This window comes from Zalophus californianus, chromosome 1 (assembly GCF_009762305.2).
Source record: "Zalophus californianus isolate mZalCal1 chromosome 1, mZalCal1.pri.v2, whole genome shotgun sequence".
NCBI classification, from domain to species: Eukaryota; Metazoa; Chordata; class Mammalia; order Carnivora; family Otariidae; genus Zalophus; species Zalophus californianus.
This window is the reverse complement of record NC_045595.1, coordinates 5,508,321-5,526,761: the sequence shown is the minus strand read 5'-3', so window position 1 is coordinate 5,526,761 and position 18,441 is coordinate 5,508,321. Positions and strand designations below refer to the sequence as shown.

General features: G+C 55.7%; 1 protein-coding gene across 1 annotated transcript; it reads left to right on the top strand.

Moving 5' to 3' along the window:
- Positions 1 to 418: 418 nt before the first annotated feature.
- On the top strand, positions 419 to 12,709 carry RAB11B (RAB11B, member RAS oncogene family). The gene is made up of 5 exons (XM_027582334.2): positions 419 to 971; positions 7,663 to 7,858; positions 8,779 to 8,972; positions 9,299 to 9,379; positions 9,954 to 12,709. The coding sequence occupies exons 1-5, from the start codon at positions 932 to 934 to the stop codon at positions 10,097 to 10,099; spliced, it is 657 nt and encodes a 218-aa protein (XP_027438135.1). The 5' UTR covers positions 419 to 931; the 3' UTR covers positions 10,100 to 12,709.
- Positions 12,710 to 18,441: the final 5,732 nt, after the last annotated feature.

The window sequence follows — 18,441 nt, the reverse complement described above, 5'->3', positions numbered from 1 at the left end:
GGTCGCATGCTCCACCGACTGAGCCAGGCAGGCGCCCCCAGAAATTCATAGTCTAATATCAGGTAGTGGTAAATCCTCCGGGGGAAGAAGGTGGAATATAACAGGGCAAGCGGATAGAGAAGGGGCGATCATGTTGGAGAGAGTCTGACGTCCAGGAAGGATTTTATAAATATCTGTTAAAGACTCAATGACAGAAAGTGGATGGTTGATTTAGTATGTCTTTAGGTCTCGAGATGATCTAGTTATCTTCCAAAGATTCCACGAAGTGAGTTTCTCCCGTCATGTAGAAATGAGGTAGTGGGGTACCTTAATGGCTCACAAATACAGCGATGGAAACCCAACCAAGAACCGAGAGGGAACCCCTAGGTGGGAAAAAAAAAAAAAACCACAACAACAAAATCCCGCTCAGAGGCCCGGAAACGGTCGTTTACTGGGGAGGGCAGAGGGAGGCGGGGTTGGGGGACGCAGTGCCGCGCGCATTGATCTATGACGTCATCGGGACGTTAACTAGCGTAACATCACCTGGACGTAGCCCCATTTCCCTTCCCGGACAGGTCCTCCGGTACTTCCGGACCGTCTGAATCAAGCCTCTCATTGGTTACTCGTTCCATCAATCTGTTTCATTCTTACAGTCTTCCGTCCCGCCTTCGAGGGCCCACCTCTGATAGGCTGATGCGGCCGTCACTTCAGAAAGGTCCGCATTCCTTCCGCCTTTCTCCAGGAGACCGAAGGCGAGGAGGGTGGATCCCAGGCGGCACCCACCCTTGAGCCTCTGCTTCCGCCTGTGATTGGCTGCCCTGGGTGCCGGTCGCTACGCCACCCGCCTCTGATTGGTCATCCAGCCGCCGCTCTGCGCGGCGCCGGCTCCGCCCCCGTCGGGTGTTTGTGGTGGGGCTGCGGAGTCGCCGATCCCGCCGGAAGCGCCAGGACAATGGGGACCAGGGACGACGAGTACGACTACCTATTCAAAGGTGCGGTCTGTGGGACAGAGACGGGCGAGGGAACGGCGGCAAGGCGGCGGGCAGGCGGGTTGAGGCTGCGCTCCAGGCCGCTAGGCCCAGGCCGGAGCCCGGGACTTGGGGCCCGGCGGTTTAGGCAGCGGGGAAAGCCGGGGCAGTTTGGGCTCGGTCAGCTTTGGGCTGGAGTGCACGGCCGTGCGGAGCGGCCGTCCCAGAGAGGCCTGGGGGCCCTGGATGCGCCGAGGCGGGGCCGGGGCCCGGAGGGGGTGGGGCCCCAAGCGGTGGGAGAGGCCGTTAGGGGCGGGGCCTCTGGGGGCGGGGCCTTCCCAGCATTTGGCGGGCCGGGCTGGGTGGAAACCTCCATTCGTGGTGGGGGCGGGGCCGCCGGAGGCGGGGCTAGGGCGTAGTGGGCGTGTCCAAGAAATGGGCTGGCTCTGGGCAGGTGGGGGTGGTGTTCTCACGGAGTGGGAGGAGCCGGTCCTGATTGGCGGCGGCATGTCTGGGGGGCGGTGCCCGGGAAGGGAGAGGACGCGAGGGGATGAGGCGTGTGGTGGAGGACCCTGGATTTGGGACCCTGGATTGGGGTGCTGACCCAGAATTGCGTGGAAGGGGCGCCTGGCCGGGGCACTGTGTGTGCTGGACCCAGGCTTGGTGGTTAACAGTAACCACCAGTTATCATCTTTGAACTCTTAGAACTCAATAGAACCACCAAAGTACCTGCCCTTCACTCAGCACTTCACGAATTCATTGCAATGCTCACCCCAACCCTGTGAGGTCGTCGATAGTATCCGCCCTCTCTCTGTGCACCTGGAAACTGAGACCCAGAGAGACAGGGCACATTTGAAAAGTGTTGGAGCAGGATTTGAACCCAGGTCAGCTTTGGGCTTTACCACCTAAGGAGTCTATGTGGGACTGAGCCTGTCAGACCACCTCCCCCAACACATGGGCACTGATGGGCTGGCCTTCGGCCAGCCTGCTAAAGGATCATTCCTGCCCAAGGGACAGAGGGTTCTAGGAGCCTCAAGTGCGGCCTTGGCAGGTCAGACAGCCACTGCTAGCCTAGCTCCCTCGCCCTGCCGCTCAAGCTGGGGAGACTCCCTCCATATCGCTGGGGTTGTGGACTGACAAGTCACTGGCTTTAGGGGTGCCTGGCTGACTCAGTCTAGCATGCAACTCTTGATCTCTGGGTTGTAAGTTCGAGCCCCACTTTGGGTGTAGAGATTACTTAAACACAAAATCTTAAAAAAAAAAAAAAAAAGGCACTGGCTTCACAGTGCCTTCTGTGCCAACCTGGGCTTTGGCCAGGCCCGGGGCTGTCTGTTTTGAGCTCCCTGGCTGACAGTGGTTGCCCTTGATAGCTAACCCTGGGCCCGCATGAGGCACCTTTGTCCTGCTGCCTGCAGTGTGAGGGTCTGCCTCCCACCCCAGCAGTTGACGTCGTCCCCTCGTTGGGGAAGCCTGGCTATCTCCGGGAGTGCGGTCCGTGTCCATCACTGGCCATTGTGTCTGTGTTATCATCCCACACGTTGGGGCCGGAAGCCTGGGGACCTTGGGGATGTGGAGAGCGGGGTGGAGCACTCCCTACCTGGGATATCCATGTGGTGAAAGGCTTCTGGGCTGGGGGAGTGCCCACACAGAGGCCCAGAGTTGTCATATGGCACCGTGGGCCCCGGGGAGCTGTGTGCAGGCTCATAAGTCACTGGCAGGTGAGGCTGTGTGGTCGGCAGGTATCAGGCCAAGGTCCTGGTGCCGACTGTGCCCTGGGGTTTCACGTTAGAGGCGGGGGAAGGTCTTCTGTCAGTACCCCAAAAGGACTGGCCACAGGTGGACGGGACTCCATCCTGCTGTGGCTGGGGCCCTGAGGCCTCTGCTCCCCCGGTCCTGGTTGCAGGGCAGCGGGCCTTAACCCCAGTCGTCAACCTCCAGGCTTCTGGGGCCATTGCCTACTTGTTATTTTCAGCCGCTTGCTGTTATAAATAACCCAGCTCGAGTGTTTGCACTAGTCATCTTTTGCCCTTTGGGTTATTTCCTTGAAGTATGTTCCCAGAAGTCCAGTTACTGGGTAAGGGGCAATGGAGCAGCTGTGTGCTTCCCGGGACTCATCTCCAGAGTCCTCTTCCTGGAAGCCCAGATCTGGCTTCCGTGGCAACTGGCACAGGGCAGGGGTATGGGTGGGGGCTGCCTGCCCCGCTGCCCTCCCCCACCAGCCTACTTTTCTGAGTCGTTCAGGGTTAGAAGTGAAAGTTGAACCCACAAGGTCAGTATTTCCCAAACTGCGGGCCTCTGAGACCTCACGTTCACACGTGTGTCTTGTTGGAGGTCTCCCTATTATCTCTGCATATTTCTCTTAAAATCCACTCAGTTTTTCACTCCCAACGGTAGAAGGAAACTGTGGGTCTGGCACATAAAGAAGGAAGGAAAGAAGCCAGCAGGCAGGCAAGACACCACTGTGACACCTCTTGCCATGGGTAGACAGCGTTAGACAGAAGCATGAATATACTATGCCCTGGACCCTCCTGAGACCCCGTGTCCTGCAGAGGGTCACATCTGGTCATTGGAGAGATGTCCCAAGGTGCGACTGCACCAGAAGGGTTGACGGGGGCCAACTTCCTTACCTTGAGGCTCCCCAGCCCCGTCGCCTGGTCCGAGGGATCCTTCAGGAGGGGAGGGGCAGTGATAGTCCTGCCCCCAACCCCGTACTCAGCCTCCCCCAGGCTTTAGTCACCTTCTGGCCCTTCCCTTGGCACGGAGGCGCCACACTTCTCACTTGGGACACTTACTGCCCCCTGCTTAGCCTTCCCGCCACGGCCTTGGTTGGTTTCGCTACCACATCACACAGTGGCTCCCCTGACCTCCCAAGACCAAGACCAGCAGATCTCCCTGGGTGTTTTCCCCATGTGCTGTTTATTTTCCTCACTGCGCTTTCCCCTTTCCCCTATGAGTAAGGTTGTTTATTTGCACCTAATTATAGATCCTCGTGTTCAGCCTGCTAACGTTTTATCCTGACAGCTATGGGCCATTTTCCCAACCTGCATATTCAGCCCCTGGGGGCAGCCCTGACCTCTCTTGGCTTGGACCAGGCTGCAGGATCCACAGTGGGAGCAGCTATGTCCCCAAGGGCCAGCAAGGACTTCCTGGAGCCCCCCCCGGCCACTCACCTGGCCTCTGAGGATGTGGGTTGAAGTGGGAAGCTGCTGTGGTAGCCCAGGACCTTGTCCCCTGGGCTTTGTCCACCCCTGTGCCATCTATGAGTCCTTTTGGGAAAGGGGGCGAGGAGAGAGTAGCAGCCAGCGCCCAGGGAACAGGCGAGCCCCATGCTCACCCTCCTCTGCTGAGTGCTCCTGAGGCAGCCTCCTTGCTCTCCAGCCTGGGCAGGGCCCCCACCAAACCCCCTGGTAAGGACCTGAGCACGCCATCTTCCCCCATTGGCCCATGGTGGCCTTGTCTGTGCCCTGGCTTTGGGCCCCGATCTGTCCTCCGCTCTGATTCCCCGGCATATAACTGTGGCAGGATTGCCCTCAAGTGCTAGTCTCTGGGGCCTGGGATGGTCAGGGCTGGCTTCCTGGGGTGGGGGAAGCAGGGGCCTGCTCTGCCTGGAGTAGGGGAGCCAGCCCCCACCCCCAAACGGCCATAGTCTACCTGAGTGTCAGCGTGCAGGCTCCAGGGCTGCCACACTGTCATGGGGCAGGTCGGAGGACCCAGGGCTTCAAGAGGTGCCAGCTCTTTGTTTTCGCCAACTGGGCTTGCCTGCTCTGCCAGCCAAGTGGCATGTCCGGGGGGGGCCGTTTCCCAGCCAGTGATGCCACCGACTTCTGTGGAAATTCTAGGGGCTGTGTCCTCAAGGGCCCTTTATTTCCCCAAGACAACAGATCACTTGTGCCTTGGACAATGCTGTTCTCATTCCTAGCCCGCACATGGGGCCAGCCTGGCCACTGCCCCACTGGCCACCTTCCTGCATCAGGCACCGTGGGCCAGCGGCGGGCCCGCTGTTCATCTGCACAGTGGCCGGGGGCTCTCATCTTGTTCGGGCCTCCGCTTTCTCACTGGGTGATCCTGGGCCAGGAACTTGGTCACTCTGGGCCAAGTGGCCACCAGCTGTACAAGGCGAGGGATAATATGAACATTTGCTCCTGGGATGGTCCTGAGAACGCAGTCACAAAGCTTTCAGGGCTGGGCCTGGCCCGAGGTGCTGAGGAGATTGTTGGCTAGGCCAGGGCAGAGTTGATGGGACCAAGGCTGGCAAGGGAGGGAGGGGATGGGGGTGGCCATACAGGGCAGAGCCCAGAAGGGACCCTGCTGCTCGTTTCCTGTTCCATTCCCAAGGGCATACGCATCATGAGCCAGCCTCTCCAGCCTTGGCCAGGTCCCCATGGCCATGTGGGAAGGAGGTGAGGGGTTGGGGGTGTGGGTGGTTAGCGTGGGTGAGAGCCACAGGCCCTTGTCCATCTCCACCTCTTTCCATCTTCTCCGAGGTCGGCTCGCAGTCTTCTGTTGGGCACCTACGTTGTCAAGAGAACACCTGCCTTGTTATCCCAGGTCATGGAGGCCAGGTCACATGGTGGTTTGAGGGGAGAGGAGAGGCCTGACTTGAGGGGTTTTGAAGGATGAGCAGGAGTTTACCTACTACTCCGAGGGTCAGGATGCCCCAAATGGTGGGAGAGGAGGAGGCTGGACCCAGATCCCTGAGCTTAGCTCCGGATGCAGGAGACGTGGCTTCAAATCCTGACGAACGACTTTCCAGCCAGGTGGCCCTGGGCAAGTCACAGTCTGGTGAGCAAGGTTGGGAGGTAGGAGCAGGCCTGCAAACAGGCACATGCTCACGGTGCCTTGGGCTCGGCATTCTCCCGCTTCCTCTTGTAAAGGTTACATGAGACTTGTGTGAGGTGGTGCACATCGAGGGCTTTCTTAGGACAGACTCATTAAACATTCTTCTTATTCTTGGTCTTCTGGGGGCTGCCTTATCTGCCCCTTCCTCCGCTGGCCTGAGGATGGTAACCTGGGTGGGGGGAGCTGTGGAGGAAAGGCAGGCAGGGAGGGGAGTGGGCTTTTGAGAGGATGGCAGTGAGGGCCAGCTTCCTCAATCAAGTGCCATCTGAGGGACCACACCAAGGAGGGGAGGGCAGACACCAGGCAGGTACTTGGGCAAGAATGTCCAGGCAGCATGTCCCTGTTTAGCTCTGAGTTCCAGCGAGGAGGCCCCTGTGGCTGGAGCAGAGTGGGTGAGGGGGAGAGAGGGAGGGCAGGGAGGGCATGGGGCAGGTAGTGCAAGGCTCTGTGGGCCTCTGGGAGGATTTGGACTTTTGCCTCTGGGAGGTGGGAGCCCTGGAGGGCTGTGGGCAGAGCAGTGGTGGGAGCCATTCAGGTGCTCACGGGCGCCCTCTGGTGGCCTCCAGGAGAACAGCCTGGTGGTTGGCTATGAGAGTAACCACAAAGGACCCCAGGAGAGGTGCCAGTGTTGTGGCCCCGTGGGGGGGGCAGTGAAGGTGGTCAGAAGCCGCGGGAATTTGGCCATGCACATATACAACTTTCCATCAAGGAAAAACTTAACTGGGGCGGTGGGTGAGCAAACCTACAGCCCCTGTGGCTTTCCACTGGACAGACCCACCCTTGGGTGCCAGAGCCCGAGGCCCACACGTGGGGGTCCATGTGGCTTCTGCCTGGGGTGTCTGGTCAGATAGCCGTTGTGTTGTTTCTTCTCTGCTGCACATATACCCACGCGTACATGGGCAGCTCACACACTGTGCAGACACAGACGTGAGACTCCAGTGTGCCCTGGGTCTAAGGACAGCATCTTGGGCTCACACTCCTCCTGGACCAGCTCACGTGGCCCTGCCACAGAGCCTGGGGCACCTTGGCCCCTAGAGGCAGTGCTTCTCTGGCTGGGGCAGAGGAATACAGGGAGAGACTGGAGGGGCCTGTCCTGCCCTGCTCAGGCGGACTCTGTGCTCTGGATGTCTCTGCAGGAAGGGCTGACTCTGGGGGCGTTGGGGTGGCAGGCTCTGTGCCTTTGCAGATGCATCTAGAGGGCACATTCCTGTTCCGCATGAGCCAGCTCTGACGATGGATGCCGGGGCTGAATGTGGGTTTGCTTGCGGCAACCCTCCATGAGGAAGCAGCGGGTGGGCGTGGGGGGGAGGCTTCTCATTTCCTGACTTAGAGCTCCAGAGACAGACCCCTGTAGGTAGGAACCTAGCAATAACTGTTCCCTGCCTGCCTTTGCATGCTAGATGCTAGTGGAGTTCTGATCCTGCCTTTTCTCCTCGAGTCCCCCTTCTGCAGAAAAGGCAGCCCGGAGAGGTTAAATGACTCGCCCAAGGTGGCCCAGCCCTGAAGCTTTCTTGGCGTCCAGGCTGCAGGGGAGGTTCAGGGGTTGATAAGATCCCCACTCTGCCTACCCGCCGGGATGTCTGGGTGCATACATCGGCACTAGGGCAGCCCTGCTCTGAAGGACCGGAGACAGCGGGGTGTTGCGCTGTCCACAGCGGCTGGATTTCCCGAAGCCCTGAGCCTGTGCTTGCTCTGCACCAGCAAATGTGGAGCCTTGGGCTCCAGGACAGCCCCACTGCTCTGACGGTGGCTTTCAAGTTTGTGCAGCCCCCAGGGTGCCGCTGGCGGTCCTGCAGGTGGGCGTGGGTGGTATATGGGCCTTGGCTCGGGGAGGCCAGCCTGCAGAGTCTCACCTGTCTCCCTCCTGCCCCCAAAGTGGTGCTTATTGGGGACTCGGGTGTGGGGAAGAGCAACCTGCTATCACGCTTCACCCGCAACGAGTTCAACCTGGAGAGCAAGAGCACCATCGGCGTGGAGTTTGCCACCCGCAGCATCCAGGTGGACGGCAAGACCATCAAGGCGCAGATCTGGGACACCGCCGGCCAGGAGCGCTACCGTGCCATCACCTCCGCGTGAGTGACGGGGCTGGGGCGATGCAGGAAGCCATGGGTGTGGGGCCGGTGGGCCCAGAAGGATGGGCAGGAGGTGGGCAGGAGAAGAGGGGCAGCAGCTCCTTGGCCCAGGATGGAGGAACAGGACCTCCAGGAGCTATGGGACCGTTGGGAAGACCAGTGCCCAGTCCTGGCCATGCTGTGACCTTAGGGTAGACATGTCCTACGGTTCCTCTGAGCCCTTGAGTCCCTGTCCCTTGAGGCACTGTGGTTTCACCGAAGCTGGCTGCACCGTGAAGGCTGTTACCCCGGACTGGCTTTGGCCCCTCTGCCCGCTCCCCAGCCCTGCCTCCTCGCCTGCCCTGCCTGTCTTCCCTCAGCTTCCCTCTGCGCTTCAGCTCAGACCCTGTCCCACCCTCGCCCTGTCCTCCCACATAGGCCTGGCATCCCTCGCCTCCCTGTGGTCCCCCGCTACCAGGACCCACTGGGGCTGCCTCTCCCTAGACCCTCCCAGCATCCCGCCACTTTCAGTCAGTCACTTGCGCCCTCGGGACTCCCTCCACTGATGCCTGGCCACCTTCTCATGTCCCTAATCCCTCGGGGTGGATGGGTGTCTGTCAGTCGCCTTGGTGGTCAGACTGGCCAAGCCATGGTGGGCATCAGGGCTTTTGCCCAGCAGCGGCCCTTTCCTTCCCTTTTGTGACTGACCCCGTGAGGGTCTGCTGACCCCAGGTCCCAAACTCCTTACTCTGGCCCCATAGTCCAGAGATGAACCTGGGGAGCAGAGCCAGAACTTGGGGGACACACACCCCACCCTCGAGGCCCCAGTGGCCACCCCTCGGGCAGGCTCTGTGCCTCCTGCCCCATGTGTGGGGGCCAAGGAGCTGCTGCCCACCGAGCCTGGGAGGCCCCTGTGGGTAGCTCACGCACTGCCCCCATAGGTACTACCGTGGCGCAGTGGGCGCGCTGCTCGTGTATGACATCGCCAAGCACCTGACCTACGAGAACGTGGAGCGCTGGCTGAAGGAACTGCGGGACCACGCCGACAGCAACATCGTCATCATGCTGGTGGGCAACAAGAGCGACCTGCGCCACCTGCGGGCCGTGCCCACTGATGAGGCTCGTGCCTTTGCAGGTGAGTCATGCCGGGCCGGAGCAGGTGTGGCTGGGTGGGGGGAGGGGTGGTGTGGGTGTCACACGGGGCCGCATGCCCGGGCCTCCCCCGGGGGCCACATTCCTGAAAGTGGGACTGTGACTGAGGCATCAGAGAACCATCTGGAAGGCAGACCCCTGCCAGCTTCCCCTTCCTGAGGTGTGGGCATCTCAGTCCTGTCTCTTTGGCTCCCACCATTCATTTCTTGGGCCAGGCAAGTGGGAAGCAAGCAGGGTCCCTGGGAGGATGCAGGGTAGCCCTCCCCCCCACCCCCACTGCTCACCTGAGCAACATTCTTTTTGTTCCAGAAAAGAACAACTTGTCTTTCATTGAGACCTCAGCCTTGGATTCCACCAACGTCGAGGAAGCTTTCAAGAACATCCTCACAGGTGGTCACTGGGCCTGGCTGGGGCCACAGTAACCCCAACATGCCCACTGTGGGTGGGCCTGGGAAGGGCACGGTCCACCCCGGTTGCCTGCTCCAGAACACAGTCCCTGAAGCTTTATTCTTGAAACCTGCAAGCCGGTCTGGACATGAGGACAGACACGGTGTGCTTCCTGGGATCAGGCCAGATCCTGAGGACACAGAGACCCCCCTCTGCCGTGGCCGCACCCCAGAACAGCCAGCTGGGTCAGCGGCGGGGGCCCAGGGCCCCTGGGCTCCTGGGCGTTTATTCTGAGGAGGAGGGGCCTCTGATCTTACAGGAGAAGAGGCGGGGCTGGGGGGGTTAGCTCTGTGACCAGACGTGGGTCCCGGCCTCGCTGAGCACCCAGCCAGCACTTGGTGACCGGGTGGGAGCCTCCAGGAGCCCAGCCCCTGCTGTCTTTCCCCCCGACATGATGGGGGGACACACGGGGCACAGAGGGGGGGCCTTTAAGAGGGGTCTTGGGCTCAGCCTGGGGGGGAGCTCCCCAGAGGGCACTGAGGTCCAGATGTGTCACCCCGCATTCCCCCACCCGCAGAGATCTACCGCATCGTGTCACAGAAGCAGATCGCAGACCGCGCAGCCCACGATGAGTCCCCCGGCAACAACGTGGTGGACATCAGCGTGCCGCCCACCACCGACGGACAGAAACCCAACAAGCTGCAGTGCTGCCAGAACCTGTGAGCGCCCCGCGGCCCGCCCGCGTGCGCGTGCACGTGCGCGTCCCCGTCCTCCGCCCGCCCCGCCCCGCGCTGCGCTCCCCTGCCCCGCCCTCTCCGTCCCTCCCACCGAGCTCCGCATGGCTGGCCGCGGCCCCGGAAGAACAGGAAGAACAGGAGTCGTCGAGTGGCAACTGCCGTCCCGGCTCGAGGAAAACCAGACCAGACGCCCGGGTCGCCGCGCCTCCTCTTCTCGGGTCCCAGGGTGCATCTCGGCGGGCCAGGGAGGGTGGCAGGCTGGACAGGGCCGGCCAGAGGCGAGGAGGAGGGGCGTGCCGAGCGGGCTTCTCCAGTTTTCCCCGGCAGACTCCAGGGAGCGATCGCTTCCCTCCCTCTGTGGCCAGTTGGCCCCACTGACCCCCCCCTCCGCCCCCAATCCGCACCCAGAACCCCCTTCCGAGCTGATGCTCGAAGAGCAAGGCGCCAGGGGGCCGGGGCAGGCGGACACTCTTGGCTCCCGGCCCCCTTGCTCCCCCACGCACAGCCAGCAGCGGCACACGCCTTCGACCTCTCCTGTGCGTGCGCGACTCCAGCTCCTGCCTGTAGATTTATGCTGGGACAAGAGCCCTCTCCCCCCTCACCCTCCTTTTGCACGCAGCGCGCTCTCCAGCCCCTTGGGCCCCTCTGTGTCTTGTCTCCCGTCTGGTCAGGAACCTGTTTGCAAGTGAAGCAATATCTCCGTGTTTTGTATATACAACCGCTCTTGTAGCCTTTGGTTTTTTTGTTATTGTAGAGAAACACAGATTCTTTATACACTTTGTAAGATTGACGCCAAACCCCAGCTCTCGACCTCTTATTCTCCCTGTGGCCCCCGCACTGTTGCCCCGATGCCTCATTTCTTCCGCCCGTTACTAAAATGTATAATCCGACTTCCTGTACAGAAACCTGCCGCTGCGCCTTTGTCTTCATTCTCTCCGCCAGGCGGCCACGGCTGGGCCAGGGCTTCCCGAGGCACACGTCCCACTGCGGACTGCGTCGGCCCGGCTCAGCCCCGCAGGGAGCTAGAAGAGCAGGTCCAAGCGCCACCCGGGACAGTGCGGAGGCCCGCGAGCTGACCACAGGGGCCTTGGCCTGCGGGGGAGGGGTGGGTGCCCTCTCCAAGCTGCCCCTGTGGCTGGGGGATGTTATTCAACTTCTCGGCCCAGGAGCTGAGGGTGCCTCCTGGCAGGGGCTGACCTGTGCCCGCTGCTCCCCATTCCCAGCCCTGGGGTTGGGCTGTCCTCACTTCCATCTGCTGCCCACGGCCGCGGCCTCCCCTGGGGTCCCGTCAAGGACAAGCAAGAGGGGCGCGACCAGGGGATGTTGGTGATACCGGCGCCACCCCAGCTCTCCCCATGCCAGGCTGCCCTTTAAGGAGGGCCCAATGGGAGGACGCTGGTGACAGAGGGGAGGCAGGCGGCCTGGAGTTCCTCTGCCTCTCCCCAGGATCCAGCTTCTCCCCTGGTCCATGTAGGCAGAGCTGGCCTGAGGGCCATTTGCCACTATGGTGGAAGTGTTGCTGTCCCCCTCCCCTCCCAGGCCTGTGTGGATCCCTCCCACCCCCAACCCTGCCCTGACCATGTGACCCAGTAACTCCTCTCTCACCTGAGTGCCTGCAGCTGTTCTAGAAGCTCTACCCTCTCGCTGAAGCCACTTATGCCCTTGACCCCTTGAAGAGCCACCAGAGATGGGGGTCTATGTCTCCCAATGTCAGGCTTTGGCCACCCTGCCTGGAGAGCTGGGCAAACCCAGGCAGTCTTTCCAGAAGAGTCCTGAGCCACAGGGGGCTGTTCCCATAGGGGAGTTGGAGTGAGGCAGGGTGTGTGCTCCAGGCCAGGGGGCATCCTGAGCCAAGGCCAGCAGTAGGACAGCGGGGGATCTGGTGGGGCCACAAACACTCCAGGGGCCATTCACTCAGACCCTGGGGGTGCCGAATCTGGATTTGGGCAGGGTGGGCATGGGGAGGACAGAGGGTGGGCAGAGGCTTAGGCAGGCTGGGTGAAGTAATGAGGCACCCTGCAAGGTTTCAGGCAGTCCAAAGATCAGATCTCTCCTGAGCCTCCGTGGATTGGCCGGGCCCGAGGCACATGCCAGGGAACGAGACTGAGATGACATTGTCCCCTTGGGGGTTACAGTCCAGCGATGCTGTTTCAGTTACTCTGATTTCAGTGATGTAGTAAGCCCAGCATGTTCACTCAGTGCCAGGCACTGTTCTTAAGTCTGTTTTTTTTTCAATGGTGATAGAATACACAACATTAAATTGGCCATCTTGACCACTATTCTGTGTACAGCTCAGTGGCATTAAGTATATTCAGTGTTGAGCAACCATCCCCACCGTCCGTCTCCAGAACTCTTCATCTTGCAAAATTGAGACACTGTCCCCGTGAAGCACCATCTCCCCACCCCCTGCCCCATCCCTGGCTCCCATCATCTACTTCCTGTCTGTGCATTTGACTCCTCTAGGGACCTCTAAGTGGAATCCTACAGTATTTGTTCTTTTGTGACTGGCTTATTTCACTTAGTATAATGTCTTCAAGGTTCATCCACGTTGTAGCAGGTGTTAGAAGTTCCTTTTTAATAAAAGGCTGAATGATAACCCGTTGTATGGATAGTCCGCTCCTTGCTTATCCATTCATCCATCGATGGATATTTGGGTTGCTTCCACTTGTTGGCCATTGTGGAGCATGCTGCTGCGAGCACGGGTGTACAGATAGAGGTGTTCAGGTCCCTGCTTTCAGCTCTTTTGGGTAGATAGCCAGAAATGGAATCGCTGGGTTATAGGGTAACTCTGTGTTTAATTTTTCCACAAACTGTGTTAACCTAAATGAATTATGTCATTTAAAATTGGAGAGAGGGGCGCCGGGGTGGCTCAGTCGGTTAAGCGTCTGCCTTCGGCTCACGTCATGGTCTCAGGGTCCTGGGATCGAGCCCCAGGCTGGGCTCCCTGCTCCGCGAGGAGTCTGCTTCTCTCTCTCCCACTGCTCCTGCCCCTGCCACTTATGTTCTCTGTCTCTCAAATAAATAAAATCTTTAAAAAATAAAAGTGGAGAGAATAGTCTAACTCCCATAAGCCCACTACCCAACTTCAACCAATCTGGTTTCACCCCATTCTCTTCCTGTGTGCAAATCCTGGACATATCCCCCCCCCTAAATATTTTTTTTTAAGATTTTATTTATTGATTCGACAGAGCACAAGCGGGGAGAGCAGCAGGGAGAGGGAGAGGGAGAAGCAGGCTCCCTGCTGAGCAAGGAGCCTGATGCGGAGCTTGATCCCAGGACCCCGGCATCATGACCTGAGGCGAAGGCAGGCACTTAACCAACTGAGCCACCCAGGTGCTCTCTTTTTTTAAGGAGATTTTTTTTTTTTTTAATTTTATTTGACATAGAGAGACACAGCGAGAGAGGGAACACAAGCAGGGGGAGTGGGAGAGGGAGAAGCGGGCTCCCCGCCGAGCAGGGAGCCCGATGCGGGACCGGATCCCAGGACCCTGGGATCATGACCTGAGCCGAAGGCAGACGCCCAACGACTGAGCCACCCAGGCGCCCCCATAAGGAGATTTTTAAAAAGATTTTATTTATTTGAGAGAGAGAGAGAACAAGCAGGGGGAGGGGCAAAGGGAGAGGGAGAAGCAGGCTCCCAGCTGAGCAGGGAGCCCCACACGGGGCTGGAACCCAGGACCCTGGGATCATGACCTGAGCCAAAGGCCGACGCCCAACTGACTGAGCCACCCAGGCACCCCATTCATTTAAAAATGTACATCCAGTGGTTTTAGTACATGCACAAGGTTGTGCAAACACCACACTGTAATTCAGAATTTTTTTTCATCACTCCAAAAAGAAATCTCATATCCATTAAGCAGTTCCTCCCCATTTCCCCTTCTCCAGTCCCTGGCAACCACCAATCTGCTTTTTGTCTCTATGGACCATGGTGTTATTTCCCATGTGCCTTTGTCCCCTGCATTTCCTGTAAATGAATAGTTAGATCTAGAGATTGATCAGATTTAGGGCTGAGTGCTCTGTAGGTGGTGTGTGCACACACCAGGAGACAGATGATGTCAGCGTGTCTCTTATTTGTGATGTTTGCAGCTGCTGCAAAGCATCACCTAGATTCACAATCCATTAGGGGTTATGAAATTCAAAATCTAGCTTTCTGCATTTATTTCTGGAATACATCTATAAAGAGAAGTTTCCTTTCATCTAATATGGTTACCCTGAGGTACAGATTGTAAAGGTCAGCATAAACACTTAATTCTTTCTTGTCAATTTCCGAATTTTGTAATTTTCAAGATTTTGAGTTGGTTCCCGAGAGGCCTTCAAAAATGACTGATTATTCTTTTAGTAAAATGCATGGATTCAGCTCCTTTGTTGGGGCCAAGCTTTCAACCAATGTGCCCAATGGGAGTGGAATTCGGTAGGAGGTATATATCTGGGACTGAGTTTTTTTTAAAGATTTTATTTATTTATTTATTTGACAGAGAGAGCACAAGTAGGCAGAGAGGCAGGCAGAGGGAGAGGGAGAAGCAGAGTCCCCACTGAGTAGGGAGCCCGACGTGGGGCTCGATCCCAGGACCCTGGGATCATGACCCGAGCCGAAGGCAGCCGCTTAACCGACTGAGCCACCCAGGCGCCCCTGGGACTGAGTTTTGACGAGTGTATCTAGGAGTTAGGTTTCACATGGGGTGGGGGGAGTGGAAAAATGAGTAAATGCATTTAGGATCACAGGAGTCAGGGAAGGAAGTTAGAAACGTGAAGTGTCTGGGATAAACTTTGGTGTTGGTTTAGAATTAGGGGCATTGGTGTGCACTCATGGTTTTAAAGATGGATGGGTGATGGATGGATGGACAGATAGATTATAGGTAGATAAATGTCTATATATAGGTACATACACATGATTTAGAATGAGGAAAGTAAGAATTGATAACACGATAGCTGTGAGCACACCTAGCACCCAGATCTTGGTTTTTAAATATTGTTCCCCATTAAAACCAGGGCTCCTTAGAGAAATGGTTGTTTCCAGAGCTGAGGCAGGTAAAAATACAAGAAAAAGCCACCTTGGAACATTTTGTTGAGCCAGTATAAAAGGAAAAAAATCATCTTTTGGCAACCATTATCTGATAAAAAAAAAAAGAGAGAGAGACAGCCATGGCTAACACCTCCATGCCACTCCCTTCTTCCTGCCTTGATTGAGGATGTGATGCCTGGAACCACAGCAGCCATCTCACTACCATGAGGAAAAGGCCAAGAGACTCTCAGAGTCATCATTTGACCAAGCCAAAGCCAGCAGCCGTCCTCCTGCAGAATTCTTGTAAGTAAAAATAAAACCCTCTTTGCCAAAGTAATCGTAACAACAACAACAAAATTAAAACAAAACAAAACATTGATTCAGTCAAGTGTCATCAATGGTTAATAAACCTAGTGGGTGAAGGTTTGTTGAGGAACCAGATATTTAATTTAAAGTATTTTCCCATAAAGCACTATTGACAAGTACAACATACTATCTCAGGCTGGAGACCTGGCAGACACCATTTTATTTTATTTATTATTTTTAAAGATTTTACTTATTTGTCAGAGAGAGAGAGAGAGCATGTGAGCACAAGCAGGGGGAATGGCAGGCAGAGAGAGAAGCAGGCTCCCTGTTAAGCAAGGAGCCGGATGCAGGATTCGATCCCAGGACCCTGGGATCGTGACCTGAGTCAAAGGCAGACACTTAACTGACTGAGCCACTCAGGCATCCTGGCAAACACCATTTTAACCAGGCTAGCATACTCAGTAATGGAAGAAATCAACATTCTATTCTTCCTTGCATCTGCACTGAGAACACGTTATCACTTCTGCAGTTCCTGTTCCAAATGCACAAATCCTGACAAAACATTAGACAAATGCAAATTGAGGAACTTTCTACAAAATAACTAGCTTATACTCTTCAAAAGTATCAAGGTCATGAAAGACAAAGATTGACGAACTATTGCAGCGTGAATGACACTGGGAGTAGAAAAATACAAAGTGTGATCGGGAATGGATGCTGGAACTTTAAAGGACTTCATTGGAAACTTTGAATGGGATTTGGGAACTATGTGGTAATATTGGATCAATAATAATTTCCTGATTTTGAAGGTGGTACTGTGGTTATGTGGAAGAGTGTGCTTATACTTTTTTTTTTTTAAAGATTTTATTTGTTTATTTGAGAGAGAGAATGAGAGAGAGAGAGCATGAGAGGGAAGAGGGTCAGAGGGAGAAGCAGACTCCCTGCTGAGCAGGGAGCCCGATGCGGGACTCCATCCCAGGACTCCAGGATCATGACCTGAGCCGAAGGCAGTCGCTTAACCAACTGAGCCACCCAGGCGCCCGAGTGTGCTTATACTTGAGAAATATACACTGAAAAACAAAGAAAAATATACAGTGAAGGGGTTGCCTGCCTGGCTCAGTCGGCAGAGCATGCAACTCTCGATCTTGAAGTCCTGAGTTCAAGCCACACATTGGGGGTCGAGATTACTTAAAAGTAAACAAACAAACAAATTTAAGAAAAAAAGAAAATATTTTAAAAAATCAAAGGGGACGCCTGGGTGCTTCAGTTGGTTAAATGTCTGCCTTCGGCTCAGGTCATGATTCCAGGATCCTGGGATGGAATCCTGCATCCGGCTCCTTGTTCGGCAGGGAGCCTGCTTCTCCCTCGCCTGCCGCTCCCACCGCTTGTGTTCTCTCTCTCTCTCTCTCTGACAAATAAATAAAATCTTTAAAAAAATAAATAAAATAAAGGATTCAGGGTGCTTGGCTGGCTCAGTCCACAGAGCTTGTGACTCTTGGTCTTAGGGCTGTGAATTCGAGCCCTACATTGGTATGGAGCCTACTTAAAGATTTAAAAAACAATTTAATAAAAATAAAAATAGGGCGCCTGGGGGGCTCAGATGGTTAAGCGTCTGCCTTCAGCTCAGGTCATGATCCCAGGGTCCTGTGATCGAGTCCCGCATCGGGCTCCCTGCTCCTTGGGAGCCTGCTTCTCCCTCTGCCTCTCTCTCTCTCTCTGTCTCTCTGTCTCTCATGAATAAATAAATAAAATCTTTAAAAAAATAAAAATAAAAATAAAAATAAAGGATTCAGAAATACTAAAAATTGGGGCATCTGGGCAAAGGGTCTATGGGAGCTCTGCGTATTACTTCTGCAACTTTTATGATGTAAATTTGACATTTTTTAAAAAAGTAAACTCTAGGGGCACCTGGGTGGCTCAGTTGGTAAGGCGACTGCCTTCGGCTCAGGTCATGATCCTGGAGTCCCCGGATCAAGTCCCGCATTGGGCTCCCTGCTTGACGGGGAGTCTGCTTCTCCCTCTGACCCTCCCCCCTCTCATGCTCTCTCTCTCTCTCAAATAAATAAATAAAATCTTAAAAAAAAAAGTAAACTCTATGCCCAATGTGGGACTTGAACTCACGACCCCAAGATCAAGAGTGACATGCTCGGGCGCCTGGGTGGCTCAGTTGGTTGGGCGACTGCCTTCGGCTCAGGTCATGATCCCGGAGTCCCGAGATCCAGTCCCACATCGGGCTCCCGGCTCGGCGGGGAGCCTGCTTCTCCCTCTGACCCTTTCCCCTCTCATGCTGTTTCTCTCTCTCTCTCAAATAAATAAATAAAATCTTTAAAAAAAAAAAGAGTGACATGCTCTACCAACTGAGTCGGCCAGGCGACCCGACATTATTTAAAGAATTTTTAAAAACCCCGGTAAATGGATTTTTTTAAGGTTTTATCTTATTTTTTTAAGGAATCTCTATACCCAACGTGGGTCTTGAACTTGCAACCCTGAGATCGAGATTCACATGTTCTACCAGCTGAGCCAGCCAGGTTTCCCCCAGTAAATGGATTTAAACATTTCATGTGTTTAGATCTACTGCACCCATTACCCTTACTGAAGGGCAAATTATCCCACTTGTGGCCAGTGAGAGCTTTTTCTAGTTGACTCCTACTGACACTACCTTACTAGGTAATGTCTTTGAGAACACCTGTGCTTTCTGGTGTATCAGATTGTGCCAGGTTCATCTTGTACATTTCCTGCCCCAGACCCAGAATCAGGTATTTCCCTGGTTCATTCAATTGGAAGTGATATTTAGAGACTATGATCTGGGCTTAAGGAGTGCTGATGGCAACAAAGTCAGTCTTTGTTTCAGACCTTTTCAGTGGACAGAGCTAGGAAATGTTTGCTTTTTTGCAAAGATAAAATATATTGTGATGCTCCCAATTCAAGTTCAAGATTATAGGGTTTTTACTCACATAATCAACCTTATGTCTGTACCTCCTTCACTCCCTCTGAAAACCCCAGTCCTTAACATGAACGTATTA

Excerpts from the sequence above, each read along its gene's own strand:
- RAB11B (XM_027582334.2), top strand. The coding sequence starts at position 932 with ATGGGGACCAGGGACGACGAGTACGACTACCTATTCAAAG. Across the intron at positions 972-7,662 it reads GTACGACTACCTATTCAAAG|TGGTGCTTATTGGGGACTCG; the intron begins GTGCGGTCTGTG and ends CTGCCCCCAAAG. Across the intron at positions 8,973-9,298 it reads TGAGGCTCGTGCCTTTGCAG|AAAAGAACAACTTGTCTTTC; the intron begins GTGAGTCATGCC and ends TTTTTGTTCCAG.